The sequence below is a fragment of the Macrotis lagotis genome, chromosome 5 (assembly GCF_037893015.1).
Source record: "Macrotis lagotis isolate mMagLag1 chromosome 5, bilby.v1.9.chrom.fasta, whole genome shotgun sequence".
In the NCBI taxonomy this organism is placed as follows: Eukaryota; Metazoa; Chordata; class Mammalia; order Peramelemorphia; family Peramelidae; genus Macrotis; species Macrotis lagotis.
In genome coordinates, this window is record NC_133662.1 from 164,064,716 (window position 1) to 164,086,066 (window position 21,351).

Here is a 21,351-nt window from a genome sequence, read left to right on the forward strand (position 1 = left end):
TACCATCTGTATCCAAAAAAAGAATTATGGGCTTTGAACAAAGACCAAAGAGTATTACCATCAAATTAGAAAAAAAAAAAGGCATTATATTAAAAATGTAATTTTACTATCTCATACTTTATATTTCTTCCTTAAGGATATGATTTCTCTGTCATCACATTCAACTGAGATCAATGTATAACATGGAACCAATGTAAACACTAACAGAATGCCTTCTGTGGGGGGGTAGGGGAAGGGAAGCAAGAATGGGGGGGGGGGATTATAAAACTTAAAATAAGTAAAATCTTTCTTTAAAAAAAAGAAAAGAAAAACAATACTTTGCAGTTAACAATTACATTTCAATAGATAGGCAGAAACAAAACTAGGAGAGAAAACAAGTGCAGCAGATTTTAAGGAAAGAAAGTTCCATCTAAATAGTGGGGGTGACCAGGGCAATGTTTGCATCATTTGTAGTCATGTGGATTACAGTTGGAAAATGAGGACAAAAGATTTCTCTAGCTAACACATGAGCCTTACAGAAATAGTTTTCTAACAAAACATAGTTCTGAAGATATCATTATAATATGAAAAGCATATATCCACCATGGCAATGCTCACTGCCAAGAAGGTTCAGAAAAATCAAAAAACTTCTTAGCTAGCAAAGACTAAGGATGTGGTTAGCTAGTCACCATTTAAGAAAAATGACTCCAATTTAGATGTGGTATGGCTAACCAGTCTTCTTTTGCATATTTTTCATTAATTCCCTTGATATTCTTGACCTTTTGTTCCTCCAAATGAATTTAATTACTATTACTGAAGTCATTTTTTTGGAAGTTTGATGGGTATGGTACTAAATAAGTAATTCAATTTAGGTAGAATTATCATTTTTTATTATATTAGCTCAGCCTACCCATAAGCAATTGATATTTGCCCAGTTATTTAGATCTGATTTTTGGATGAAAAATATTTTATACTTGTTTTTATAAAGTTTCTGAGTCTTCCTTGGCAGGTAAACACCAAAGTATTTATGTTGTCTGATGTTATTATAAATAGGATTTCTCTTTCTATCTCTTGTGGCTGTATCCTGTTAGTAATATATAGAAATGCTGAGGGTTTATGTGGGTTTATTTTATATCCATCAACTTTGCTAAAGTTGCTAATTGCTTCCAGTAGTTTTTTAGAGGATCTTCTAGGGTTCTCTAGGTATACCATCATATCATATGCAAAGAATGAGAGTTTTGTTTCTTCATTACCAATTCTAATTTCTTCTATTACTTTTTCTTTTCTTACTTCTAAAGTTAGGAGAACCTGTCAGATCTATGGAAAGGGGAGTAGTTTATGACCAAAGAAAAGATAGAAAACATTACAAAAAACAAACAAGATAATTTTGATTACATTAAAGTTTTTGCAGAAATAAAAGCATAGTAGCCAAGATCAAAAGGAATGTAGTAAAATGGGAAACAATTATTACAACTAGTGTTTCTGACAAAGGACTAAAATATATGGAGAAATGTTTCAAATTTATAAAAAACAAGACATTCCCCAAATGACAATGGTCAAAGAATACAAAATGCTCGGACAAAGAAATCAAAGCTATCTATAGTCATATGAAAAACTGCTCTAAATCATTACTGATTAGGGAAATGCAAATTAAAACATCTCTGAGATGCCTCCTCACACCTCTCAGATTGGCCAATATGACTAGAAAGGATAATAATCAATGTTGAAGGGAATGTGGAAAGTCTGAGATATTAATGCATTGTTGGTGAAGCTGTAAATTGATCCAAACTTTCTGGAGAGTAATTTAGAATTATACCCTAAAAGCAATAAAAATGTGTATACCTTCTGATCCAGCAATATAACTATTTGTCTGTTTCCTGAAGAGATCATGAAAAAGAGTAAAAATCCCATATGTACAAAAATATTCCTAGCAGCTTTTTGTAATGGCAAAGAACAGGATATTAAGGGGATGTCCATCAATTGGGGAATGGCTAAACAAACTGTGGTCTGTGTGTGTGTGTGTGTGTGTGTGTGTACACAGACACACACACAAAAACACACATGTGATGGAACACTATTGTTCTTTAAGAAATCATCGCGGGGGCAGCTAGGTGGTGCAGTGGATAGAGCACCAGCCCTGGAGTCAGGAGTACCTGGGTTCAAATCCGGTCTCAGACACTTAATAATTACCTAGCTGTGTGGACTTGGGCAAGCCACTTATTAACCCCATTGCCTAGCAAAAACTGGGGGGAAAAAAAAAAAAGAAATGATGAGGGACAGGATTTTAGAAAAGCCTGGAAAGACTTGTATGAATTGATGCTGAGTGAGATGAGCAGAACTAGAAGAACATTATACACACTAATAACAATATGGGATAATGATCAATCATGATGGACTTGCTCAGTGTTAACATCAGTGTAATAATCAGGGACAATTTTAGGGGATTGGTGATGCAGAATACCATCTGTGTGCAAAGAAGGAAGTGTGGAGTTTAAACAAAGACCAAAGCTTATTATCTTCAATTTTTAAAAGTTGTCTTATGCATTATGTAATTTTCTATCTCTAACGTTTTTCTTTCTACCTTTTGGATCTGATTGTTCTCTCACATGCTCAATTTTGATCTATGTTAACCATGGCTGCAAATGTAAAGCCTATATCAGATTGCCTTTTGTTGCGGGGAGAGTAGAAGGAAGGGAGGGAATTATAAAAATCAAAACCTTGCAAAAAAAAAAATACCACTGTATATAATTGGAAAACAAAAAAAAAATCATATAATTTAAAAAAAAATGTCCCTAAGAGGTGAAGTCACAGTCAGAGAGTGGCAGAGTCAGTATACTTACATCTAGCTGTTCCTTGGTTGGTTCTGGTGATCGATCAGGAATTGGCAAACCAGCTGGATCATCAAATGGATCATCTAAAATCACTGTATGATTTATCCTTATAAATGAAAAGGAAGTTATATGTCTAAATCATAGTGGTTCAGAATCTACAAATTAACGATGAATTTTTTAAAATTTAAGTCATCAAGTCAAAAGAAAATCTATACCAAGTTCTTAAAATCTACATCTCCTACTAAAGAAATTATTTTAATTTATGTTTACATGTTATTATCTAACATGATTTTTGTCTGAAATGGCCTCTAAAGTAAAAAATCATTCAAATGCTAACATCCTAAAACTTTTGTCCTATTTCTTCATTGTCTACTTTACTTTTAGAAAAAGTTAGTAACCATTTATACTATCATTAACATCAAGTTAGATTATTTTAAAGATTTTTTTCAAAACAAATAACATGGTAGTACAATAATCTTATAATTTTTAAAAAGAAATGCAAATGGTCATCACTGCAAGTATTCTTGTAGTCTTCCAATAAACCACTTTCATTCTTCTTGTATACTTCCTAAATATCACCACTATTAAAAAGTATTTATTAAGTGACCAAATAAATATAAGGCTCTAAAATACTAAAGTATAACTTAAGTTAACACTAAAATACTAATCCGCTCTCACTGATCCTCTAAGTTTCAGTTCAAGCTCCAATCCTGTCAAAAGAGTTATAATTCAATTAATCAACTTATCCCATACCAGGCCCAATATTTAATGGCAGTCTCTGGGCACACATTCATGAATGTGTACCCATACCCATACCCATACACAGAGTTGTGAATGCTTACCCAATTACTGTATATATATATTCTACATAACATACTTATTTATGAATATGCTATATTAGTTCCCACTCTAACTGCCTAATCCCCAGAGTAGAATGTAAAAGGTCCTTAAAGGAAAGAATTATCTCCCTTCTATATTTCTACTATCTACTCACTGAGTGAATGACATCAATGAGTTTTTAAAGACCAACAGTCCTACCAAACTCAAAAGTCTTCAATTACAGATGCAGTGGCAGACTATGAGTCTGCTGCCCAGAGCCCAGTCTAGGTAATTTCATATAGCTCATCACCAGATTGCTGAAAAAAAAAACAGATTTTTCTGGACAGAGCCATTCACAAAGTCTTGTAAGGTATCAAGGAGTTGAAATCACAGATCCTTAAAGCACTATATGTACCATGTGAATAGCAAGCACACCTGATATCTTGATAAGGTACAAAGTCTTTGTCAACAAAAGTCTCATTAATTTTCTTGATTACATCCATTCCTTCAGTAACTTCACCAAACACTGTATGCACACCATCAAGATAATCTAGATTTTCTCCTGTGGTAATAAGAAACTAGATATGAAAAAGAGAAGATGTATATTATTATATAATAATTATAAATATATTTTAAAAATATATAGCCAAAATTAGTCGTGAATACAATTCACATAAAAATATACCAAATGAATTACTTCTAGGGATAGGCTCATATCTTCAAAACAGTATAATGACAAGTGGTGTTAGCATAAATTTTGAAAACTTTTCCACTATGCACGTGCAAGAGTGTGCATGAATGCATGTGTGTACATTAATATGGAGATAGCAATTTATGAGGTTGAGAAAATTGGCTAATTTCAAATAGGATTAATTTAATGCATGGGTGGGAAAACCCAGGTTTACCAAAAAAGTCAGAACAAATTAAAAATCTTAAATTTGGTCATCTTAAAAACTGTCATCCCTGGTGTCAGTTCTGCCACTCCCCAAACAGGGAACTTTGGAAGTCACTTCACCATCCTAGGCTTAATTTTTCAACAGTTACTAATATTTATAACAACAAACAATAGGAACTATAAATAGCCACTGAGATTTATATGTAGCATTAAAATTTACAAAGTCCTTTTTAATAAAAATTTTCCCCAATTACATGTTAAAACAATTTTAAACTTTTTTTTTTAAAGTGTTGAGTTTCAAATTCTATCTTTCTTTCCTTCCTCGTCCTCCTTGAAACAATAAGCAATCAGATACAGGTTACATATGTACAATCACATAAAATATTTCCATTATTAATCATTTTGCACAAGAAGAATTGAATTAAAAAAGGAATGAAAGAAGAAAGTGAGAAATAGTATGCTTCAGTCTTAACATTAGTTCTTTCTTTGGAGGTAGACAGTATGCTTCAACCCAAGTTCTTTGGGATTGTCTCAGATTGTCCGGCTGAGAATAGTTAAGTCATTCATTGTTCTTCAACATACAATATCGCTGCTTCTAGGTACAACATTCTCCAGGTTCCGCTCAATTCATTTTACATCAGCTCATCTAAATGTTTCCAAATTTCTCTGACAAAAAAATCCCAATTGCTATTTCTTATAGCACAATGGTATACTATCACAATCATATACCACAGCTTGTTTAGTCATTCCCCAATTGATGGGCATTCCTTTGATTTCTGCTAGAAACTTTTTTTTTTTTTACAAACAGGTCCTTTTTCCTTTTTTTGATCTCTTTGGGATATATACCAAGCTGGATTTGCTGGATCAGATACAAAGTTTTATAACCCTTTGAGAACAGTTTCAAATTGCTCTCCAAAATGATTAGATCAGTTCACAACTCCACCAGAAATGCATTAGTAACCCAGTCGTTCCAAATCGCTAAGAATTATCACTTTCCTTTTTTGACAAAGTTCTTCTATAAATGTTTCATTCAACCCCATATGAGCTAAATAATACTTTGGAGGTAGATAATATCTATAAGTAGCATCCTCATTTTACAGACAAGAAAACTGTGGCTTAGACAGTAAAGTGATTTGACCATAATCATACAACTAGTAAGAGTAAGAGCTAGGATTCGAACTGTAGTCTTCTGACTCCCCAATCATCATTCTTTCCACCATTTTTATGCTAAGCAAAGAAAAAAAAGAGAAGTAATTGACCTAAAACATATCCAAAATCTAGTCTAGCTCTTTCATCCATTTCCTATCTAACTGGCTTCTTTTTCATTACAGAATTTTAAAAGATTAGCAAAGTGTTTTAAAATTTTTTAAAAAAAACTTGTAATTTTAAAAAACCTTGTAATTAAGAAGTTTTAAAAAAGTAGAGAAATATAATGATCTGAAATCAAGATTCAAAGTAATTTCCTTGTAATGAAAATTGTTAAAACATTAGAATGGGAAAATGGGGGTGTAGCAGGAAGCAGTATATGGTCAACCATCCAAAGTCCTCCAAACAGATCTAAAAAATGCACCAGGTGGTGCAGTGAATAGAGCACCAGCCCTAGAGTCAAGAGGACTTGAGTTCAAATCCAACCTCAGACACTAACTAATTACCTAGCTGTGTGACCTTGGGCAAGTCACTTAACCCCATTGCAACCTAAGGGGGAAAAAAATTTTAAAAGTACCAGACCAGATCCTAATAAGGAAGTCCAGAAAAAGCCATTGGTTATTCTTTGTACAGTCCAGTCTGCATTGGAAGACAGAAGGGGATATCTGTGGACAACAGGGATCAGGTCAAGCCAAACAATACAGCATGCAGGAAGAAGCCAGAACAAAAGGAGATTCCAGACTCAATCCAAATCACCCCAAGACCTATAGCACAACAGGGACAAGTATGAACCCACAACTGTCACCCACTGCCAAGTCTCAGCTCAAAATGAGAAGGGTATCTGCTCATAGTGATAGAGTAGCAGCTTTTCCAAGTAGGAGGTCCTTAGTGGTAAACAGAAGAAAGTTCAGAAGCAAGTAGGAGTGGTCTAGCTCACACTCCAGGAATACAGTGAAATCTCAGTTCCAGCATCTAGCCCACCATACAGAAAAATAAGCAAGGCAGAAATCCCAGACCAAAGGGGAATCTATACTTCTGTCACTGAAAACCAACAAAATTTTCCCTCTAATTGATCTTGGTGAAGTCCAGCAGAGTCTATTACACAGATCCAAACCAAGGATAAAACCATTCTGGGAACTATGAAAATTTGTAGGTCCTTAGAACGTCCCTGAGATGTTCCCTCCAGAAGTATAGCTGAGCCCAGTCCTAACATCAAGCTCAAAGTCAGGAAGTGGGCTGGAAGAATTGACAAACAACAAAAAAAGAATCCTACCACAACCAGCTATTATGAGGGCAGGGACTTGCAAGACAGGATGAGGAGGAGAAATCCACCTCTATGATGAAGTTTAAGCCAAAACAGGGGTCTTATTCAAACAGAGGGCTTCAAGAAGCAAAAAGCATGCCTCAGGGTGCTGTTAGTGAGCAGTAGTTATTGGTATCTCCCCAGTCAATGAATGGAACCCAAGGAAGACTCAAACAGCACTGCTGTAAGAAATGTCTATCAAGAGGCTAGCATCAGAGGAAATCAGGAAGACTTCTAGGGATATTCAAGACCTCAAGCATCACATTTATGTTTATGTTCATACTATCACTGAAATATTGGAAAACTGAGAAAATTCTGATAATACAGGAAGAGAGAATGGTTCAAAGATGAAGATGCCATTAAATTTCTTCAATGTCATAAATATATACATGCTGGGCATTTGGAAAAACTGAAGTTGGGCACCTCACCAACCAATGTAAATTTCATGGTTCCTAACCTTCTAGACAATAAATCTTTGTATATAACTTCTACATAGACATTGGGGTTGCCAAAGTCTCTAAGATAAATAGGTAAGTGACTATACACAGTCTCACAGGGAGAGAGGCTTCTGTGTTTGACATACACATGTTTAAATACCTTCTGAATTTTCATATAATATGTATTCAGGAAGTTTTCATAATTTTTAGATGCTTTGACATATTTCCCTTTTTCTTAAAATATTTCAGTAAACCAAAACCATACTGATTTCTTTTTAAGATGCCTTAACTGTAGGCCCTCTATCTTTTCCCCAAATTCATTTCTATTTTCTGGTCCTACATTCTGGCTTACAATATTGGTCAGTTTCCCCACTAACCTATCCCAGGTAGACTGTCTGTTGGATTTTATTTTTTAAGGACCTCAAAGGGAGAGAATACTTTCCTAAAGTGTTGACCCACTGAAAGCAAGTCTCCTAAAGTGATTTTCAGTTTTTAGAGTTACTCATTTCAAAAGAATGAAATTTTTATAGTGTCACTTTACATTTGAGATATGTTATCACTCTGACAATTTCCTGGAATTCAGAGAGAATGGATGTGTACTAAATACTGTTTCTCTATCATAAGAGGGTACTGTTTTGAATACATGTGGTATCTTTTTCCCCCATTATGATTTAAACATAGAAATTTTCTTTAATGCCCATAATAAATGTCATTTCACTGAGATGTCACCATCATAATATATATATACACATATAAATATATACATATATATACATACACATATTATATATATACATATACATACACATATTATATATATATATATATATATATATATATAATATGTGTATGTATATCCTGGAAAAGCATAAAACAGGTTCATTAAAGAAAAGGATTAAGGTTCAGATTCATTTTCACTCTCCTGTTGCCTTATTATCCTTTTATGCAAAAGGTCTTAGGAAAAAATTAAGTTATTGTTGTTAATGTTAAAAAAAAACCTACTTTATACAATTAGTCATTTTCATCATAGACTACCTTTTTTAGTTGGTTTGTTTCATTAATCCACTGCTACAAATCATACACTGGCATCAAGATCAAATACTTTCTCATTCAGTTTCTGCCATTCCTTTTAGTCCTGGAAGCCTCTTGATTATTTTTCCTGGCAAACAACAGCCAACAGAATTTAAGATATCCAGATATAAGATGTGTGATGATGAGGAGCTTATATTGTTTCAGAACCTGTTAAATGTTCTACAAACCCCTCAAATTTCACTTCCAGTGAAAACTTAAGAGTGGAACACTTTTGCATTCCTTAAATTTAGAAAAAAATTATAATTAGTTTTTAAGTTTCTTTCCAGTTTTAAACATTTAACTATTTAAAACCAAGAATTTCATCTAAAATGCAAATACTTCGTCTGGAATTTCTTCTTTCCTAATTCAGAACTAAGGTTTAAATACAGCATTTTGAAGAAATGTGTGATTAAAAATCATTCTTCTATGCATAACATATAAATATTTGCAAATATTCTATTTACTGCAAGTTCAAATATGGCTTCAGACACTAGCTGTGTAACCCTGGGCAAGTCACTTAACCCTGTTTGCCTCAATTTCCTTACCTACACAATGACCTAGAGAAAGAAATGACAAAGCACTCCAGGATCTTTCTCATGAAAACCAAAAATGGGATAACAAAGAGACAGACACAACCAAAACAACTGAACAGCAACAACAAAATATCTTACATGGTAAATAATGAGCAGAAAGTATATGTAATTTAAAGATTTTGTTCTTCAGTATACAAATTGTTAGCCTACTTTTAAAACATAATTGTGTAAAATGGTACTCTAGATTAAAATTGTACTGTTAAAATAGGTTACTGAGGAAAAACATATGAATCTTGTCAAAGTGAAAGTTTCACCATTCTAGAATTATTGCAATAGATCTATTGGTAAAGGTTTCTCTCCATTTCTCTGATTTAGAGGGCTTATTTGCTTACTTATTTGCTTATTGAGCTTACCTGAGATCCATGTTGATCACTACCATTGTTCACCATAGATACTGTGCCCTTTTTCTTATGTTTAATTCGAGGCATTTTTTCTGCCTCAAAAAACCTTGCTTGATCACCATACAGTTGTCTGAAAATACATAGCACGATTTTAATAAACATAAATATTCAAAGATGAAATCATAATAAAGAAACAGATACTTCAGTTTTCCAAACCAAAAACTATAATGAAATAATCCAAATGTTTACAATTGTTTCTGAATTTAAAAATGGAAAATGCTAATGAAAAACTTTTTTGTAGGGATACTGAATTTTAAATATTTCCATCATTTCACTGTTAACTCTGTAACTCAACATCAGTGAAGAAAACTCCTGAACACTTCTGTATGACTAAAAACTATTGTGGCATCCTAGGCATATTGAAAAAGTGACATAATTTATGCTACTTTTGAGCATCAGGATATTAGCACAGTCTTCCTCCCCAGTCCCTCAAAATCAAGAGGTAAACACAAAGTTGAATATGCAAAATAAATTTATAGCTTAAGGATATTTTGTGATGTGAACAAGGTAAAAGAAAACATCAGTACTTATGGAAAAAACATACAGCATTCCATAATATAGCCAGAAATCGCACGATGCTCAGAAATGTCCCATCAACAAAGACACCACACTTTGATTTCTTCCACATATTCTTACTCATTTTCTCCCATTTGAACTATCATTCACAAAAAAAAACTCATTAACTTTAAGCTTTATAACAAGGAACTAATAAAATGCGCTGAACTTGAACTCACTGGATTAGCCAATCCCAGATCATTTCAAAAATAGGGCAGCTAGGTGGCGCAGTAAATAGAGCACCTGCCCTGGAGTCAGGAGAACCTGAGTTCAAATACGACCTCAAATATTTAAATAATTACCTAGCTGTGTGGCCTTGGGCAAGTCACTTAACCCCATTACCTTGCAAAAAAAAAAGACAAAAACAAACAAAAACAAACATAAATAATAATTTGGGAATCTAATCATGATTCCAGGTATTACTTTCCATTACCTCCCTCCCCTCCCCATTTCCCCTACAAAATATCCTCAGGAAGTTAGACTCACTTCAAAGTGTTTTAAAATCATAACAGCATGAAATAAAAGTAATTTATTACTGTTGTAATAAAGATATAAAGGACCAAATGAAATACATTAAAAACATTCAAATAGGAATTTCAAATTTTGGTATACCAACAAAATTTACTTACACAAAGACTGACTCTCCTCCTCGGCCAGTACCCATAGGATCACCAGTTTGTATAATAAAATCTCTCTATAACATAAAAGAGGTTGATCAATTGATATTCTCAGTTGAAAAACTTAATTAGAAAATAAGTAATGATCACCAACTTACCTGTACATTATGAATGAGACAATAATTATAGTATTTTATCTTGCACAACTTCAAGAAATTCAAACAAGCTGAAAGAAATTAACACATTATAATTTATCATAGCAATTAAAGAGGAATTTTTTAAAATAAGCAAACAAATTCTGAATTGACCAGTAACTATGAAGGTTAATAGAGAATATATATTCTTGGTGCTTGTTAGGATGTAAATACAAGAATAAGAATTGTTTCATTTTTCCTTTTTGTTTTTGAATCCTGGCACGAAGGAGGTTCTTAATAAATGCTTATTAATTGACTGATTTCTATTAAAGGTCTGAAAAGAAAAATCAGAAAGTGGGTTGAAAAGAAATTTTAACACTGAATCTTTCTATTAGCTTCTTTTTGTTTTCTCTTTAAAATAATCTATCAGTTGCACACCACCAATTAAAACAGAGCTCTGTAAACCTTAAATTGCTATATAAATGTGAAAATCATTTTTATTAATATTGGACATATCTAATACTAACAATCTTTATTTTACTGGTCTGGCATAGAGAAAGTATAAATTCAATTTATAAATATGTTCTAGAATAAAATTATTTTTTAGAATCATCTGTAAGCCTTGTGTTTTTAGTTAACTGAAATTGTAAAACTTATTCAATAAACACAAATTCAACATTTACTAAACAATAAATGCCTATTATGTAGAGCTCTCAGAGCTCAAGATCCCATTAGCTACGTTCCAAAAGCTAGCTGCACCAATTCCATTTAACTATCTAATATCAATTAGCTTTCATAAAGGGATATTTACTTCAAAGATATGAGAAATATAGAAATATTCCTCACTACTACCACTTTAGAGAGACATGCTTTCCCCTTATATTACCTTGTACTCACTGTCCTTCAATGACAAAGTAACTAACTTGAAGTTTACCATTTAGGTGGATGAAACATATAGAAATAAATATAATGCAACTGAGAATGACAGAAACATGTAAGAGAAGTCACAGAGGCACAAAAAGATTAAGAACTGGGACAGCTAGGAGATACAATGGATAGAGCATCAGCCCTGGAGTCAGGAGGACAGGAGTTCAAATGTGACCTCAGACACTTACTGATTACCTAGCTGTGTGATCTTGGGCAAGTCACTTAACCTCACTGCCTTGCAAAAACAAAACACAAAAGATTAGGAACTAAAGGATTCTTCTTGAGTTGAGAAAGTGGTGACAGAGACAGAATCTGGGCCATTAACTGAAAGATTTCTTAACTTGGTATCTATGAACTTAATTTTTAAATGTTTTGATAATCATATTTTATCATAATTGATTTATAATACTATGTATTTTATTTTATGCTTTTTTAAAAACATTAAATTAAGGAGGACTTAAGCAGACAAAGTGGGTTGAAAAGAAATTTAACACTGAATCTTTCTATTAGCTTCTTTTTGTTTTCTCTTTAAAATAATCTATCAGTTGCACACCAATTAAAATAGAGCTCTGTAAACCTTAAAGTGCTATATAAATGTGAAAATCATTTTTATTAATATTGGACATATCTAATACTAACAATCTTTATTTTACTGGTCTGGCATAGAGAAAGTATAAAGGTGGGGCCCTGGAGTCAGAAGAACCTGAGTTCAAATCTGACCTCAGACACTTAAATAATTGCCTAGCTGAGTGGCCTTGTGCAAGCCACTTAACCCCATTGCCTTGCAAAAGAGAAAGAAAGAAAGAAAGAAAGAAAGAAAGAAAGAAAGAAAGAAAGAACGAAAGACAGAAAGAAAGAAAGAAAGAAAGAAAGAAGAAACCATACTTAAATGGAGAAAGATGCAGGTGCCAGTGTAAAAAGGACTTGACTGGGAGCCAAGAGAGACCTGGGTTTGTATCCTACGAAGACTTAACTGAATAACTATGTCACTTAACCTAACTCTCAATTTTTCTGATCTGTTAAATAGAGATAAAAGTGCTCATGTTGTGTATCTCACAGTAATGAAAATTAAATGAGAATTATAAGACATATAGTGCGAACGTCAGTTATTATCAAAGGGGCTAAGATGCGTAAGGAGTGCGTTCCAAAGACAAGCACAAATGCTGACGGATGTGGCCAGAAAGCTGCAATCTAAGTTTACTAGATGAAACTACAAACTCAGGAGGGTCGCGGAGGGTCTTCAATGAGCCGCCTGTGTGCGCGCTCTCCCGTGGGGTGAGCGCTCGGAGCGGCGGGCAGGCGCAGCGGCCCGGGCTCGGGCCGGCACAAGCCGGCTCCGCAGCCGGCGTGGAGGCGTCGGGAAAGGCGCCGGGCCGGAGCGAGGCCGGAGGCCGCGGCCCCGTGCCCCGGGCCAGGCCGCCTCTCTCGGGCTGCCGGGCCTGCCCTCTGCCGGGGCACCTCCTGAAGCCAGGGCTTCCCGCCCCTGCCGCGGGGCCGCGGAACAGCCGCGCTCCCTGAAACTCTCCCAAACTAGATGCCCCCGGAGGGAGCTAGTGTGGAGGGGGAGAGGCCCCGCCGGCCCCACCCCACCAGGGACCAGGGGCCCGGACGGACAACTGGGGCAGGCGGCAGAAGGGCGGCTCCTCACCCCGCGGCCGCTCCTCCGTGTACAGGTCGATAACAATGTCCCCCACGGTGGTCTCCAGCAGCACGGCCATGGCGCCGGCAGAGCCCCCGGACCCTCAGCCTCGGGCGGCTCTTCCGCGCGGGCGCCGTTTCTGAGCGGCGCCTCGACGCGGCGTCATAGCCAGCGCGACGCCGCGGCGGAGCGTCATCACGGGGCGACGACGCGGCGCAACCGCGTCACTGGAGCGACGCCTCGATTTCAGGCTCGAGGCCGCGCCTCCTTTCTCCCGCCCCTTGATTTTTTTGTTTTGTGCCAAATTCACTTATAAACCGGATTACCTCGCAGCCAGGGTCATCTGCAGTCATCCGGATTCATATCCGGGCACTGGGCCCAGCTGGCTCTGGAGGAGAAAGTGAGGCCGGTGACTTAGCACAGCTCCCCCTCCCCCACTCATATCCAATTCACGAGCTTGTCATGGCATCACCTCCCTGATGTCATGGTCTTCCAGCACGGAGGACAAACATCAGGAAAAGATCTCTTGCTATTTACAGTTTTGCACCTTTAAATCCTTCCCCCCCCCCCCCATTATTTTATTTCTTTGTGCTATAGACGTCGTGAACATGGGGTAGAGGTTGGGGGGAATGGCTATGTCCAGCTGGGTCACTTTTCCATCAGGATTGTCCTGATTCACCACCCCCACCCATGGGGCATCGGCGTCCTCCTTTTCCCACAGCCCCTCCAACATCTGACATTTTTCCTCTTTTGTCATTTTTGACAGTCTGATAGATGGAAGTTGCTTTAATGGTTATTGTTCTATTAATGCATTTTTAAAATGTGATTGTTGATAACTTGGGTTTCTTTCCTTTGAATGCTTGCCAGTACATGTCCTTTGACCACTTATGGCTAAGGAGCACCATTGGGTAGGAGGTGGTATCTGAGCTGAACCTTGAAGGAAGCTAAGAAAACCAAGTCCCTTCAGGGTGTCCTGGACTTGAGAATGTCATTGATAGCAATGGTATTTTCATGCTTTTCAGTATTTTAGCATCTTCAAGGAGTAGTTGGTATAGGTAGGTAACTCGAAGGAAATAAGAAAGTTTAAAATTGTTTGTGAAGACTTGACAGTTGATCAAAGAAGAGTAAAAGAATTGTTATGCCAGTAGGGAGGACCCAGTTGAAATTAGATGACATAACTTTGCAGTGGATACAGTTGTGGTGTGAGGCTTCCTCTAGATGTGTCCAGCAAAATGGGAGGATTAGGAAAGGCTGATAACAAAGTTAATTCAGAGTTGGAGTTCAGCTAGTTGTGAGTAGTAATAGGACAGGGTGGCAAGAAATTCCAGGTTAGAATCTCTTCTCAAGGAGTTCAGCATTTGATCCAAAGTCTTGCTCTCCACTCTAATCTCTGCCTTTGAAGATTTTTGATATACCTATTGATGTCACCTCAAAACCCTGGCCTTCCAGTTCATCAACTTCTACCATGTTATATTATCCTGGTAAATTGGGACAACTAACTACTATGATCTGTACATCTTCACTGTATCTTAGATACAAAGAAGGCCATATCCTTGATCTTATCCATAACACAAAATTCTGAAATTCCTCTCTTTGGCCATAATCTCCCCCTTCCAACTCTCCCTTTTCCATAATCCCTCTAAATTTATTCTGTCATCTTCATATTACTCAGTAATTATTTTCACGTTCCATCTTTTCCTCTAACATCACATTATTCTTTTCCTTCCATATCTTAAAATTAAGTGATTCAACCTCTCCTACTACCTAATTCTCTTCTAACTTTAGTTGCACTGGTTTTTCTTTGTGGAAAAAAGACTTAATTTGGAGCAACTAGGTGGTGCAATGGATAGAGCACTGCCCATGGAATCAGGAGGACCTAAGGTCAAATCAGACATTTAATAATTACCTAGCTATATGACCTTGAGTAAGTCACTTAACCCCACTGTCTTCCAAAAAGAAAAAGACTTATTTTTTAACTGAAATTGTCCACTTTATCTTCTATGATCTTCTCTATCACTCTGTCATAAACCCTTCCATTATCCATATATCAGACAGATAATTTTTTTTCCTTACCCAATTTGTTTATGACATTACCTTTACATCTAATTCATACATCATTTTAGAATTTATCTTGGTATATGGTATAAGAAGTTAGTCTATATCTTATTTCTTCCTGACTGCATTCCAGTTTTCCTTTAGACATTATAAATGGTATAATAAATAATATCTATTATATTCATATACAATTTTTTTTTAGATTTTTCAAGGCAATAGGGTTAAGTGGCTTGCCCAAGGCCACAAGGCTAGGTAATTATTAAGTGTCTGAAGTCGGATTTGAACCCAGGTACTCCTGACCCTAAGGCCAGTGCTCTATCCACTGTGCCACCTAGCTGCCCCATATACTACAATTTTTTCAGCCATTCCCCAATTATCCAAGAGGTACTCTAAGAATTCCTTTTGAATTCTATTTTTTCTTCCTATTTTCCCCATTTACTCCTTCCCCCCACCCCTTCAGTAACAGAGAGTTTGTTTTGCTTGCCTATATAAAGTCCTTTGCAAACTTTAAAATACCATATAAATGCATGCTATCCCCTTTCCCACCCCTTCCACTATCTTGGTATACTCTTCTCTCCACAGTTATGAAAAATAACAAGTTCTAAATGCATTATTCCTCCTTTCAACACTAATGTATTTTTTTAAACTCTCCTCTTTCGCTTCTTAAAACCATGACCTTTGTTTTTCTTACCTTAATATATCTTTGAACTCCTTAATATCCTTTGAAAACATTAAGATTCAGAGACAGCTAGGTGGCACAGTGGATAGAGCACTGGCCCTGGAGTCAGGAGTACCTGTGTTCACATCAGGCATCAGACACTTAATAATTACCTAACTGTGTGACTTTGGGCAAGCTACTTAACCCCATTTGCCTTGTAAAAACCTAAAAAAAAAAAATTAAGATTCAGAAAGGACATGTGTTTCTTCTCACTTTATTAAAATGTTAACTTCCGGCCAAGATGGCAGAGAGAAGACAGACACAGTTCTAAAGTCTCCTGATCTTTTCCCCATCTATCACATGAAATAAACCTCTTAAAAGAAATCGGACCCACAAAACCCAGAAAGAAAAGCCAGAAGAAAGAACATCTACCTCACGATTAGTCTCCAGAAGCAGCATTGGCCAAAATCGGGCAGGTGAGTCTGGGCTCAGAGGGAGGACCAGCCCCAGATCAAACAGATTAACAGCTGAATTGGAGCTGGGAGTCTGAGGGCCCAAGAGCTGGACCTGCTGGATCAGTGGTGGGGCTAGACTGGCAGAGGCTCCAGTCAACTAGGAAGCAAAGGCGCTGGTGTTGGTGCTGTCCCCTGGGGGGTTGTGGACTGGGCTGGGGGGAGAGTTCCGGAGCAGGAGAGCTGGGGACACCATCCCTGGGCTCCTCTGGTCTGAGGAACTCAAAGTCCCATTACAACTCAGACCTCTTCCCAGAGCAAACAAATGCAAACTACTTCTGCCTCTGGCCGAGGTGTGTGAGCAGAAGAACCAGCCCAGATGACGAATGACCTCAGGCCAGGGTAAAGCCCACCATTGATTGAAGGTAAAAGAATTCAATAGCTCCAACCCCTCCCTTCAAGCAAAGGGAGAAGGCCTCAATCAAGGTCACAGACCCTCCAGAAAAAGAAACCAACACCTCCTACTGGCCAGCCAGAGAAATTGCACTCAGTGAGTAAAGCCTTTAGTGATCCCAAGCCCCTGTGTACCAGCCCCTTCCCAACTCAAGGTCTTAGCAAAATGAAGAAGGGTCAGCAGAAAGGTGGATCCATAGAAAAATTCTTGGAAGGGAAAGACCCTAACTCAGAAAGACCTGGAACCTCTGAGGAAAATACAATCTGGTCTTCAGCACAAAAAGACTTCCTTGAAGAAATAAGGAAGGAGTTTAAAAATCAACTGGGGGGGGCGGCTAGGTGGCACAGTGGATAAAGCACTGGCCCTGGAGTCAGGAGTACCTGGGTTCAAATCCAGTCTCAGACACTTAATAATTACCTAGCTGTGTGGCCTTGGGCAAGCCACTTAATCCCATTTGCCTTGCAAAAACCTAAAAAAAAAAATCAACTGGCAAAGTTGGGGGAGACAATTAATACCTTGCAACAAGAAAACAAAACCTTAGAAAGTACAATTGGACAAATACAAAAGGAAAATAAATCTCTCATATCATCAATTGGACAATTACAAAATGAGAATAAATCTCTCACATCATCAATTGGACAAATACAAAATGAGAATAATTCAGATCCTCAATTGGGCAAATGCAAAAAGAAAATAATTCTCTCAGAACTTCAATTGGTCAAATGAAAAGCTCTTTCAAAAGTAGAACTGACCAATTGGAAAAGGAGTTGCAAAAGGTTAATGAAGAAAAATACTCCCCCAAAAAAGAATGGAGTCTACAGAATCTAATGACTCTATGAGACAGCAAGAGTCAGTTAAACAAAATCAAAAAATAGAAAAAAATAGAAGAAAATGTAAAATACCTCATCAACAAAACCACTGACCTTGAGAATAGATCAAGGAGGAACAACCTGAAAATTATAGGACTTCCTGAAAACATTGAAGAGAAAAAAAAAGTCTGGACTTAATATTACAGGATCTAGTGATGGAAAACTGACCTGATATCATGGAATCAGAGGGCAAAGTAGTTATTGAAAGACTACATTGATCCCCACCAGAAAAAGATCCTAAAATGAAAACACCAAGGAATGTAGTGGCCAAATTCCAGAACTATCAAATAAAAGAGAAAATCCTGCAAGCAGCCAGAAAGAAACAATTTAAATATCAAGGAGCCACAGTAAGGACCAAGCATGACCTGGCTGCATCAACATTAAGGGACTGAAGGGCCTGGAATGAGACATTTCGAAGAGCAAGGGAGCTTGGAATGCAGCCAAGAATCTACTTTCCTGCAAAGCTGAGCCTTCTCTTCCAGGGAAAAAAGATGGACATTTAACGAAATGGAAGAATTCCAAAAATTTCTGATGAAAAGACCAGAGCTAAATAGAAAATTTGGACATCAAACAGGAGGTTCAAGTGACACATGAAAAGGTAAAAAAAAAAGGGGGGGCAGTAAAAGGAAAAAAATGCTATCCAGTAAGTTGAAACTGGCTATATTACAGCATGGGGAAAAAGATTCTCATAAATCTTGAGAATTGTAACTCTAACAGAGAGAATATACCTAGCCAGAAATGAAGGGCATTCATGACCTATCCATGAGACTGCTATCTAAAGAGATGTAACTGGCTTTAACCCCACTTGAGAGAAAGACTCTAATAACTCTCAGGAATTTTGACTCTATTCAATAGAGTATGCTGAAGTAGAAGGGATGGACACTCACAATTTTCTATGACTTATAATGGTCTAAAAAATACTACCTCCCTAAAAAGGGGGACAGGAAAGAGACAGGAGGAGGGAGGGGATTGAATGGGGGGTAAATCTCATTACACTAAGAGGTACAAAAAACCTATAGTAATAGAGGGGAAGAAGGGAGCAGATGAGAAACAACTGAATCTTCTTCTCATCAGACTTGGCTTAAAGTCAACCTACACATAGTCAGTTAACTTATAAAACATCTAAACTTTCAAGTATTAAAAGGGGAGGGGGGATGGAGAAAGGGAAGAGGAGTGGGGGGGAATAAAAGGAAGGGAAGGGAAAAGTGAAAAAGGGAAAGGGGAAAGAAAGGGGAGGGTGTGATATAGGAGGGCAAACACACTGAAGGGGGTGGTATTGAGAAACAAAATATTCGGGACTATAGATAAAGGGGGGGAAGGGGGAAAAATACAAACAGAGGAAAGCTAGCACGGAGGGCAACAAAGAATTAGTAATCATAACTTTGAATGTGAATGGGATGAACTCTCCCTTAAAACATAAGCAAATAGCAGAGTGGATTAAAAACCAGAATCCTACAATATGCTGCTTACAAGAAACTTACTTGAAGCAGAGAAATACATATAGAGTACAGGTAAAAGGTTGGAGCAAAATATATTTTGCTTCAGCTGAAGTAAAAAAAGCAGGGGTAGCAATCCTTATCTCAGACAAAGCAGCAGCAAAAATAGATAGCTTTAAAAGAGATAAGGAAGGAAACTTTATCCTCCTAAAAGGTACCATAGACAATAAAGTCATTTCAATACTGAATATATATGCACCCAGTGGGACAGCACCCAAATTCTTAGAGGAGAATCTGAAAGAACTACAGGAAGACATAGAGAGCAAAACTCTGCTAGTGGGAGACCTCAACATCCCACTCTCAGATCTAGATAAATCGAATCATAAACAAGAAAGAAGTAAAGGAGGTAAATAGATTGTTAGAAAAATCAGATATGGTAGATTTATGGAGGAAACTGAACAGGGATAGAAAGGAATATACTTTTTTCCTCTGCAGTACATGGAACTTATACAAAAATTGACCATGTATTAGGACATAAAAACCCAATCATCAACTGCAGAAAGTCAGAAATAGTAAATACATCTTTCTCAGATCACAATGCAATAAAAGTCATATGCAATACTGGGCCAAGGAGATATAGACCCAGAACAAATTGGAAACTGAATAACCTCATTTTAAAAAAATGAATGGACCAAAAAACAAATTATAGAAAGAATTAACCATTTTATCCTAGATAATGATAATAATGAAACAACATACCAAAACTTATGGGATTCATTCAAAGTGACTCTCAGGGGATATATTATAGCTCTAAATGCTTACATGAATAGATTGGAGAAAGGAAATCAATGAACTAAATATGCAAGTAAAAAAATTAGAGAAAGAACAAATCAAAAATCCCAAATTAAATACCAAATTAGAAATTCTAAAAATTAAAGGAGAAATTAATAAAATCGAAAGCAAGAAAACTATTGAATTAATAAATAAAACCAAAAGTTGGTATTATGAAAAAAACCCAGTAAAATTGATAAACCTCTGGTCAATTTGATTTAAAGAAAAAAAGAAAGAAGAAAACCCAATTGCTAGTATCATAAATGAAAAAGGTGAACTCACCACCAACGAGGAGGAAATTAAAGTAATAATTCAAAATTATTTTGCCCAACTCTATGCCAATAAATTTAATAATCTAAATGAAATGGATGAATATTTACAAAAATTTAAGTTGCCCAGGTTAAATGAAGAAGAGATTAAATACCTAAACAACCCTATCTCAGAAAAAGAAATTCAACAAGCAATCATTGAACTCCTCCCAAAAAAATCTCCAGGGCCTGATGGATTCACAAGTGAATTCTAACAAACATTTAAGGAACAATTGGTTCCAATTCGATATAAACTCTTTGGAAAAATAAGACAGAACTCTGCCTAACTCTTTGTATGAAACCAATATGGTGCAGTTACCTAAACCAGGAAGAATTAAAACAGAAAGAAAATTATAGACCTATTTCCCTGATGAATATAGATGCAAAAATCTTAAATAAAATCTTAGCAAAACAATTACCACAAGTTATCACTAGGATAATATATTACGATTAAGTAGGATTTATTCCAGGAATGCAGGGTTGGTTCAATATTAGGAAAACTGTTAGTACAGTCAATTATATCAACAACAAACCAATCAGAAATCATCTGATCATATCAATAGATGCTGAAAAAGCTTTTGACAAAATACAGCATCCATTCCTACTAAAAACACTAGAGAATGTAGGAATAAATTGACTGTTCCTTAAAATAATTAGCAGTATCTATCTGAAACCATCAACAAGTATTATATTCAATGGGGAGAGGCTAGAGGCATTCCCAATAAGATCAGGGGTGAAACAAGTGTGTCCATTATCACCACTACTATTCAATATAGTATTAGAAATGTTAGTGTCAGCAATTAGAGAAGAAAAAGAAAATGAATTAGAATTGGGAAGGAAGAGACAAAACTCTCACTCTTTGCAGATGACATGATATGATCTACCTAGAGAATCCCAAGAAATCATCCAAAAAAAATACTGGAAACAATTAGCAATTTTAG

General features: G+C 36.3%; 1 protein-coding gene and 1 pseudogene across 1 annotated transcript in view; one reads left to right on the plus strand and one right to left on the minus strand.

Moving 5' to 3' along the window:
- Positions 1-13,486, minus strand: part of PPIL4 (peptidylprolyl isomerase like 4) — a 44,391-nt gene extending 30,905 nt beyond the window's left edge. Inside the window, exons 1-6 of the mRNA XM_074187801.1 lie at positions 13,357-13,486; positions 10,806-10,873; positions 10,660-10,724; positions 9,428-9,545; positions 4,065-4,207; positions 2,820-2,916 (exon numbers count right to left, since the gene is read on the minus strand). Of these exons, the coding sequence (XP_074043902.1) occupies positions 2,820-2,916; positions 4,065-4,207; positions 9,428-9,545; positions 10,660-10,724; positions 10,806-10,873; positions 13,357-13,426 (561 nt within the window). The 5' untranslated portion in view covers positions 13,427-13,486. The remainder of the gene's footprint in view (positions 1-2,819; positions 2,917-4,064; positions 4,208-9,427; positions 9,546-10,659; positions 10,725-10,805; positions 10,874-13,356) is intronic.
- Positions 7,007-7,499, plus strand: LOC141488074 (diphosphoinositol polyphosphate phosphohydrolase 2 pseudogene; annotated as a pseudogene).
- Positions 13,487-21,351: the final 7,865 nt, after the last annotated feature.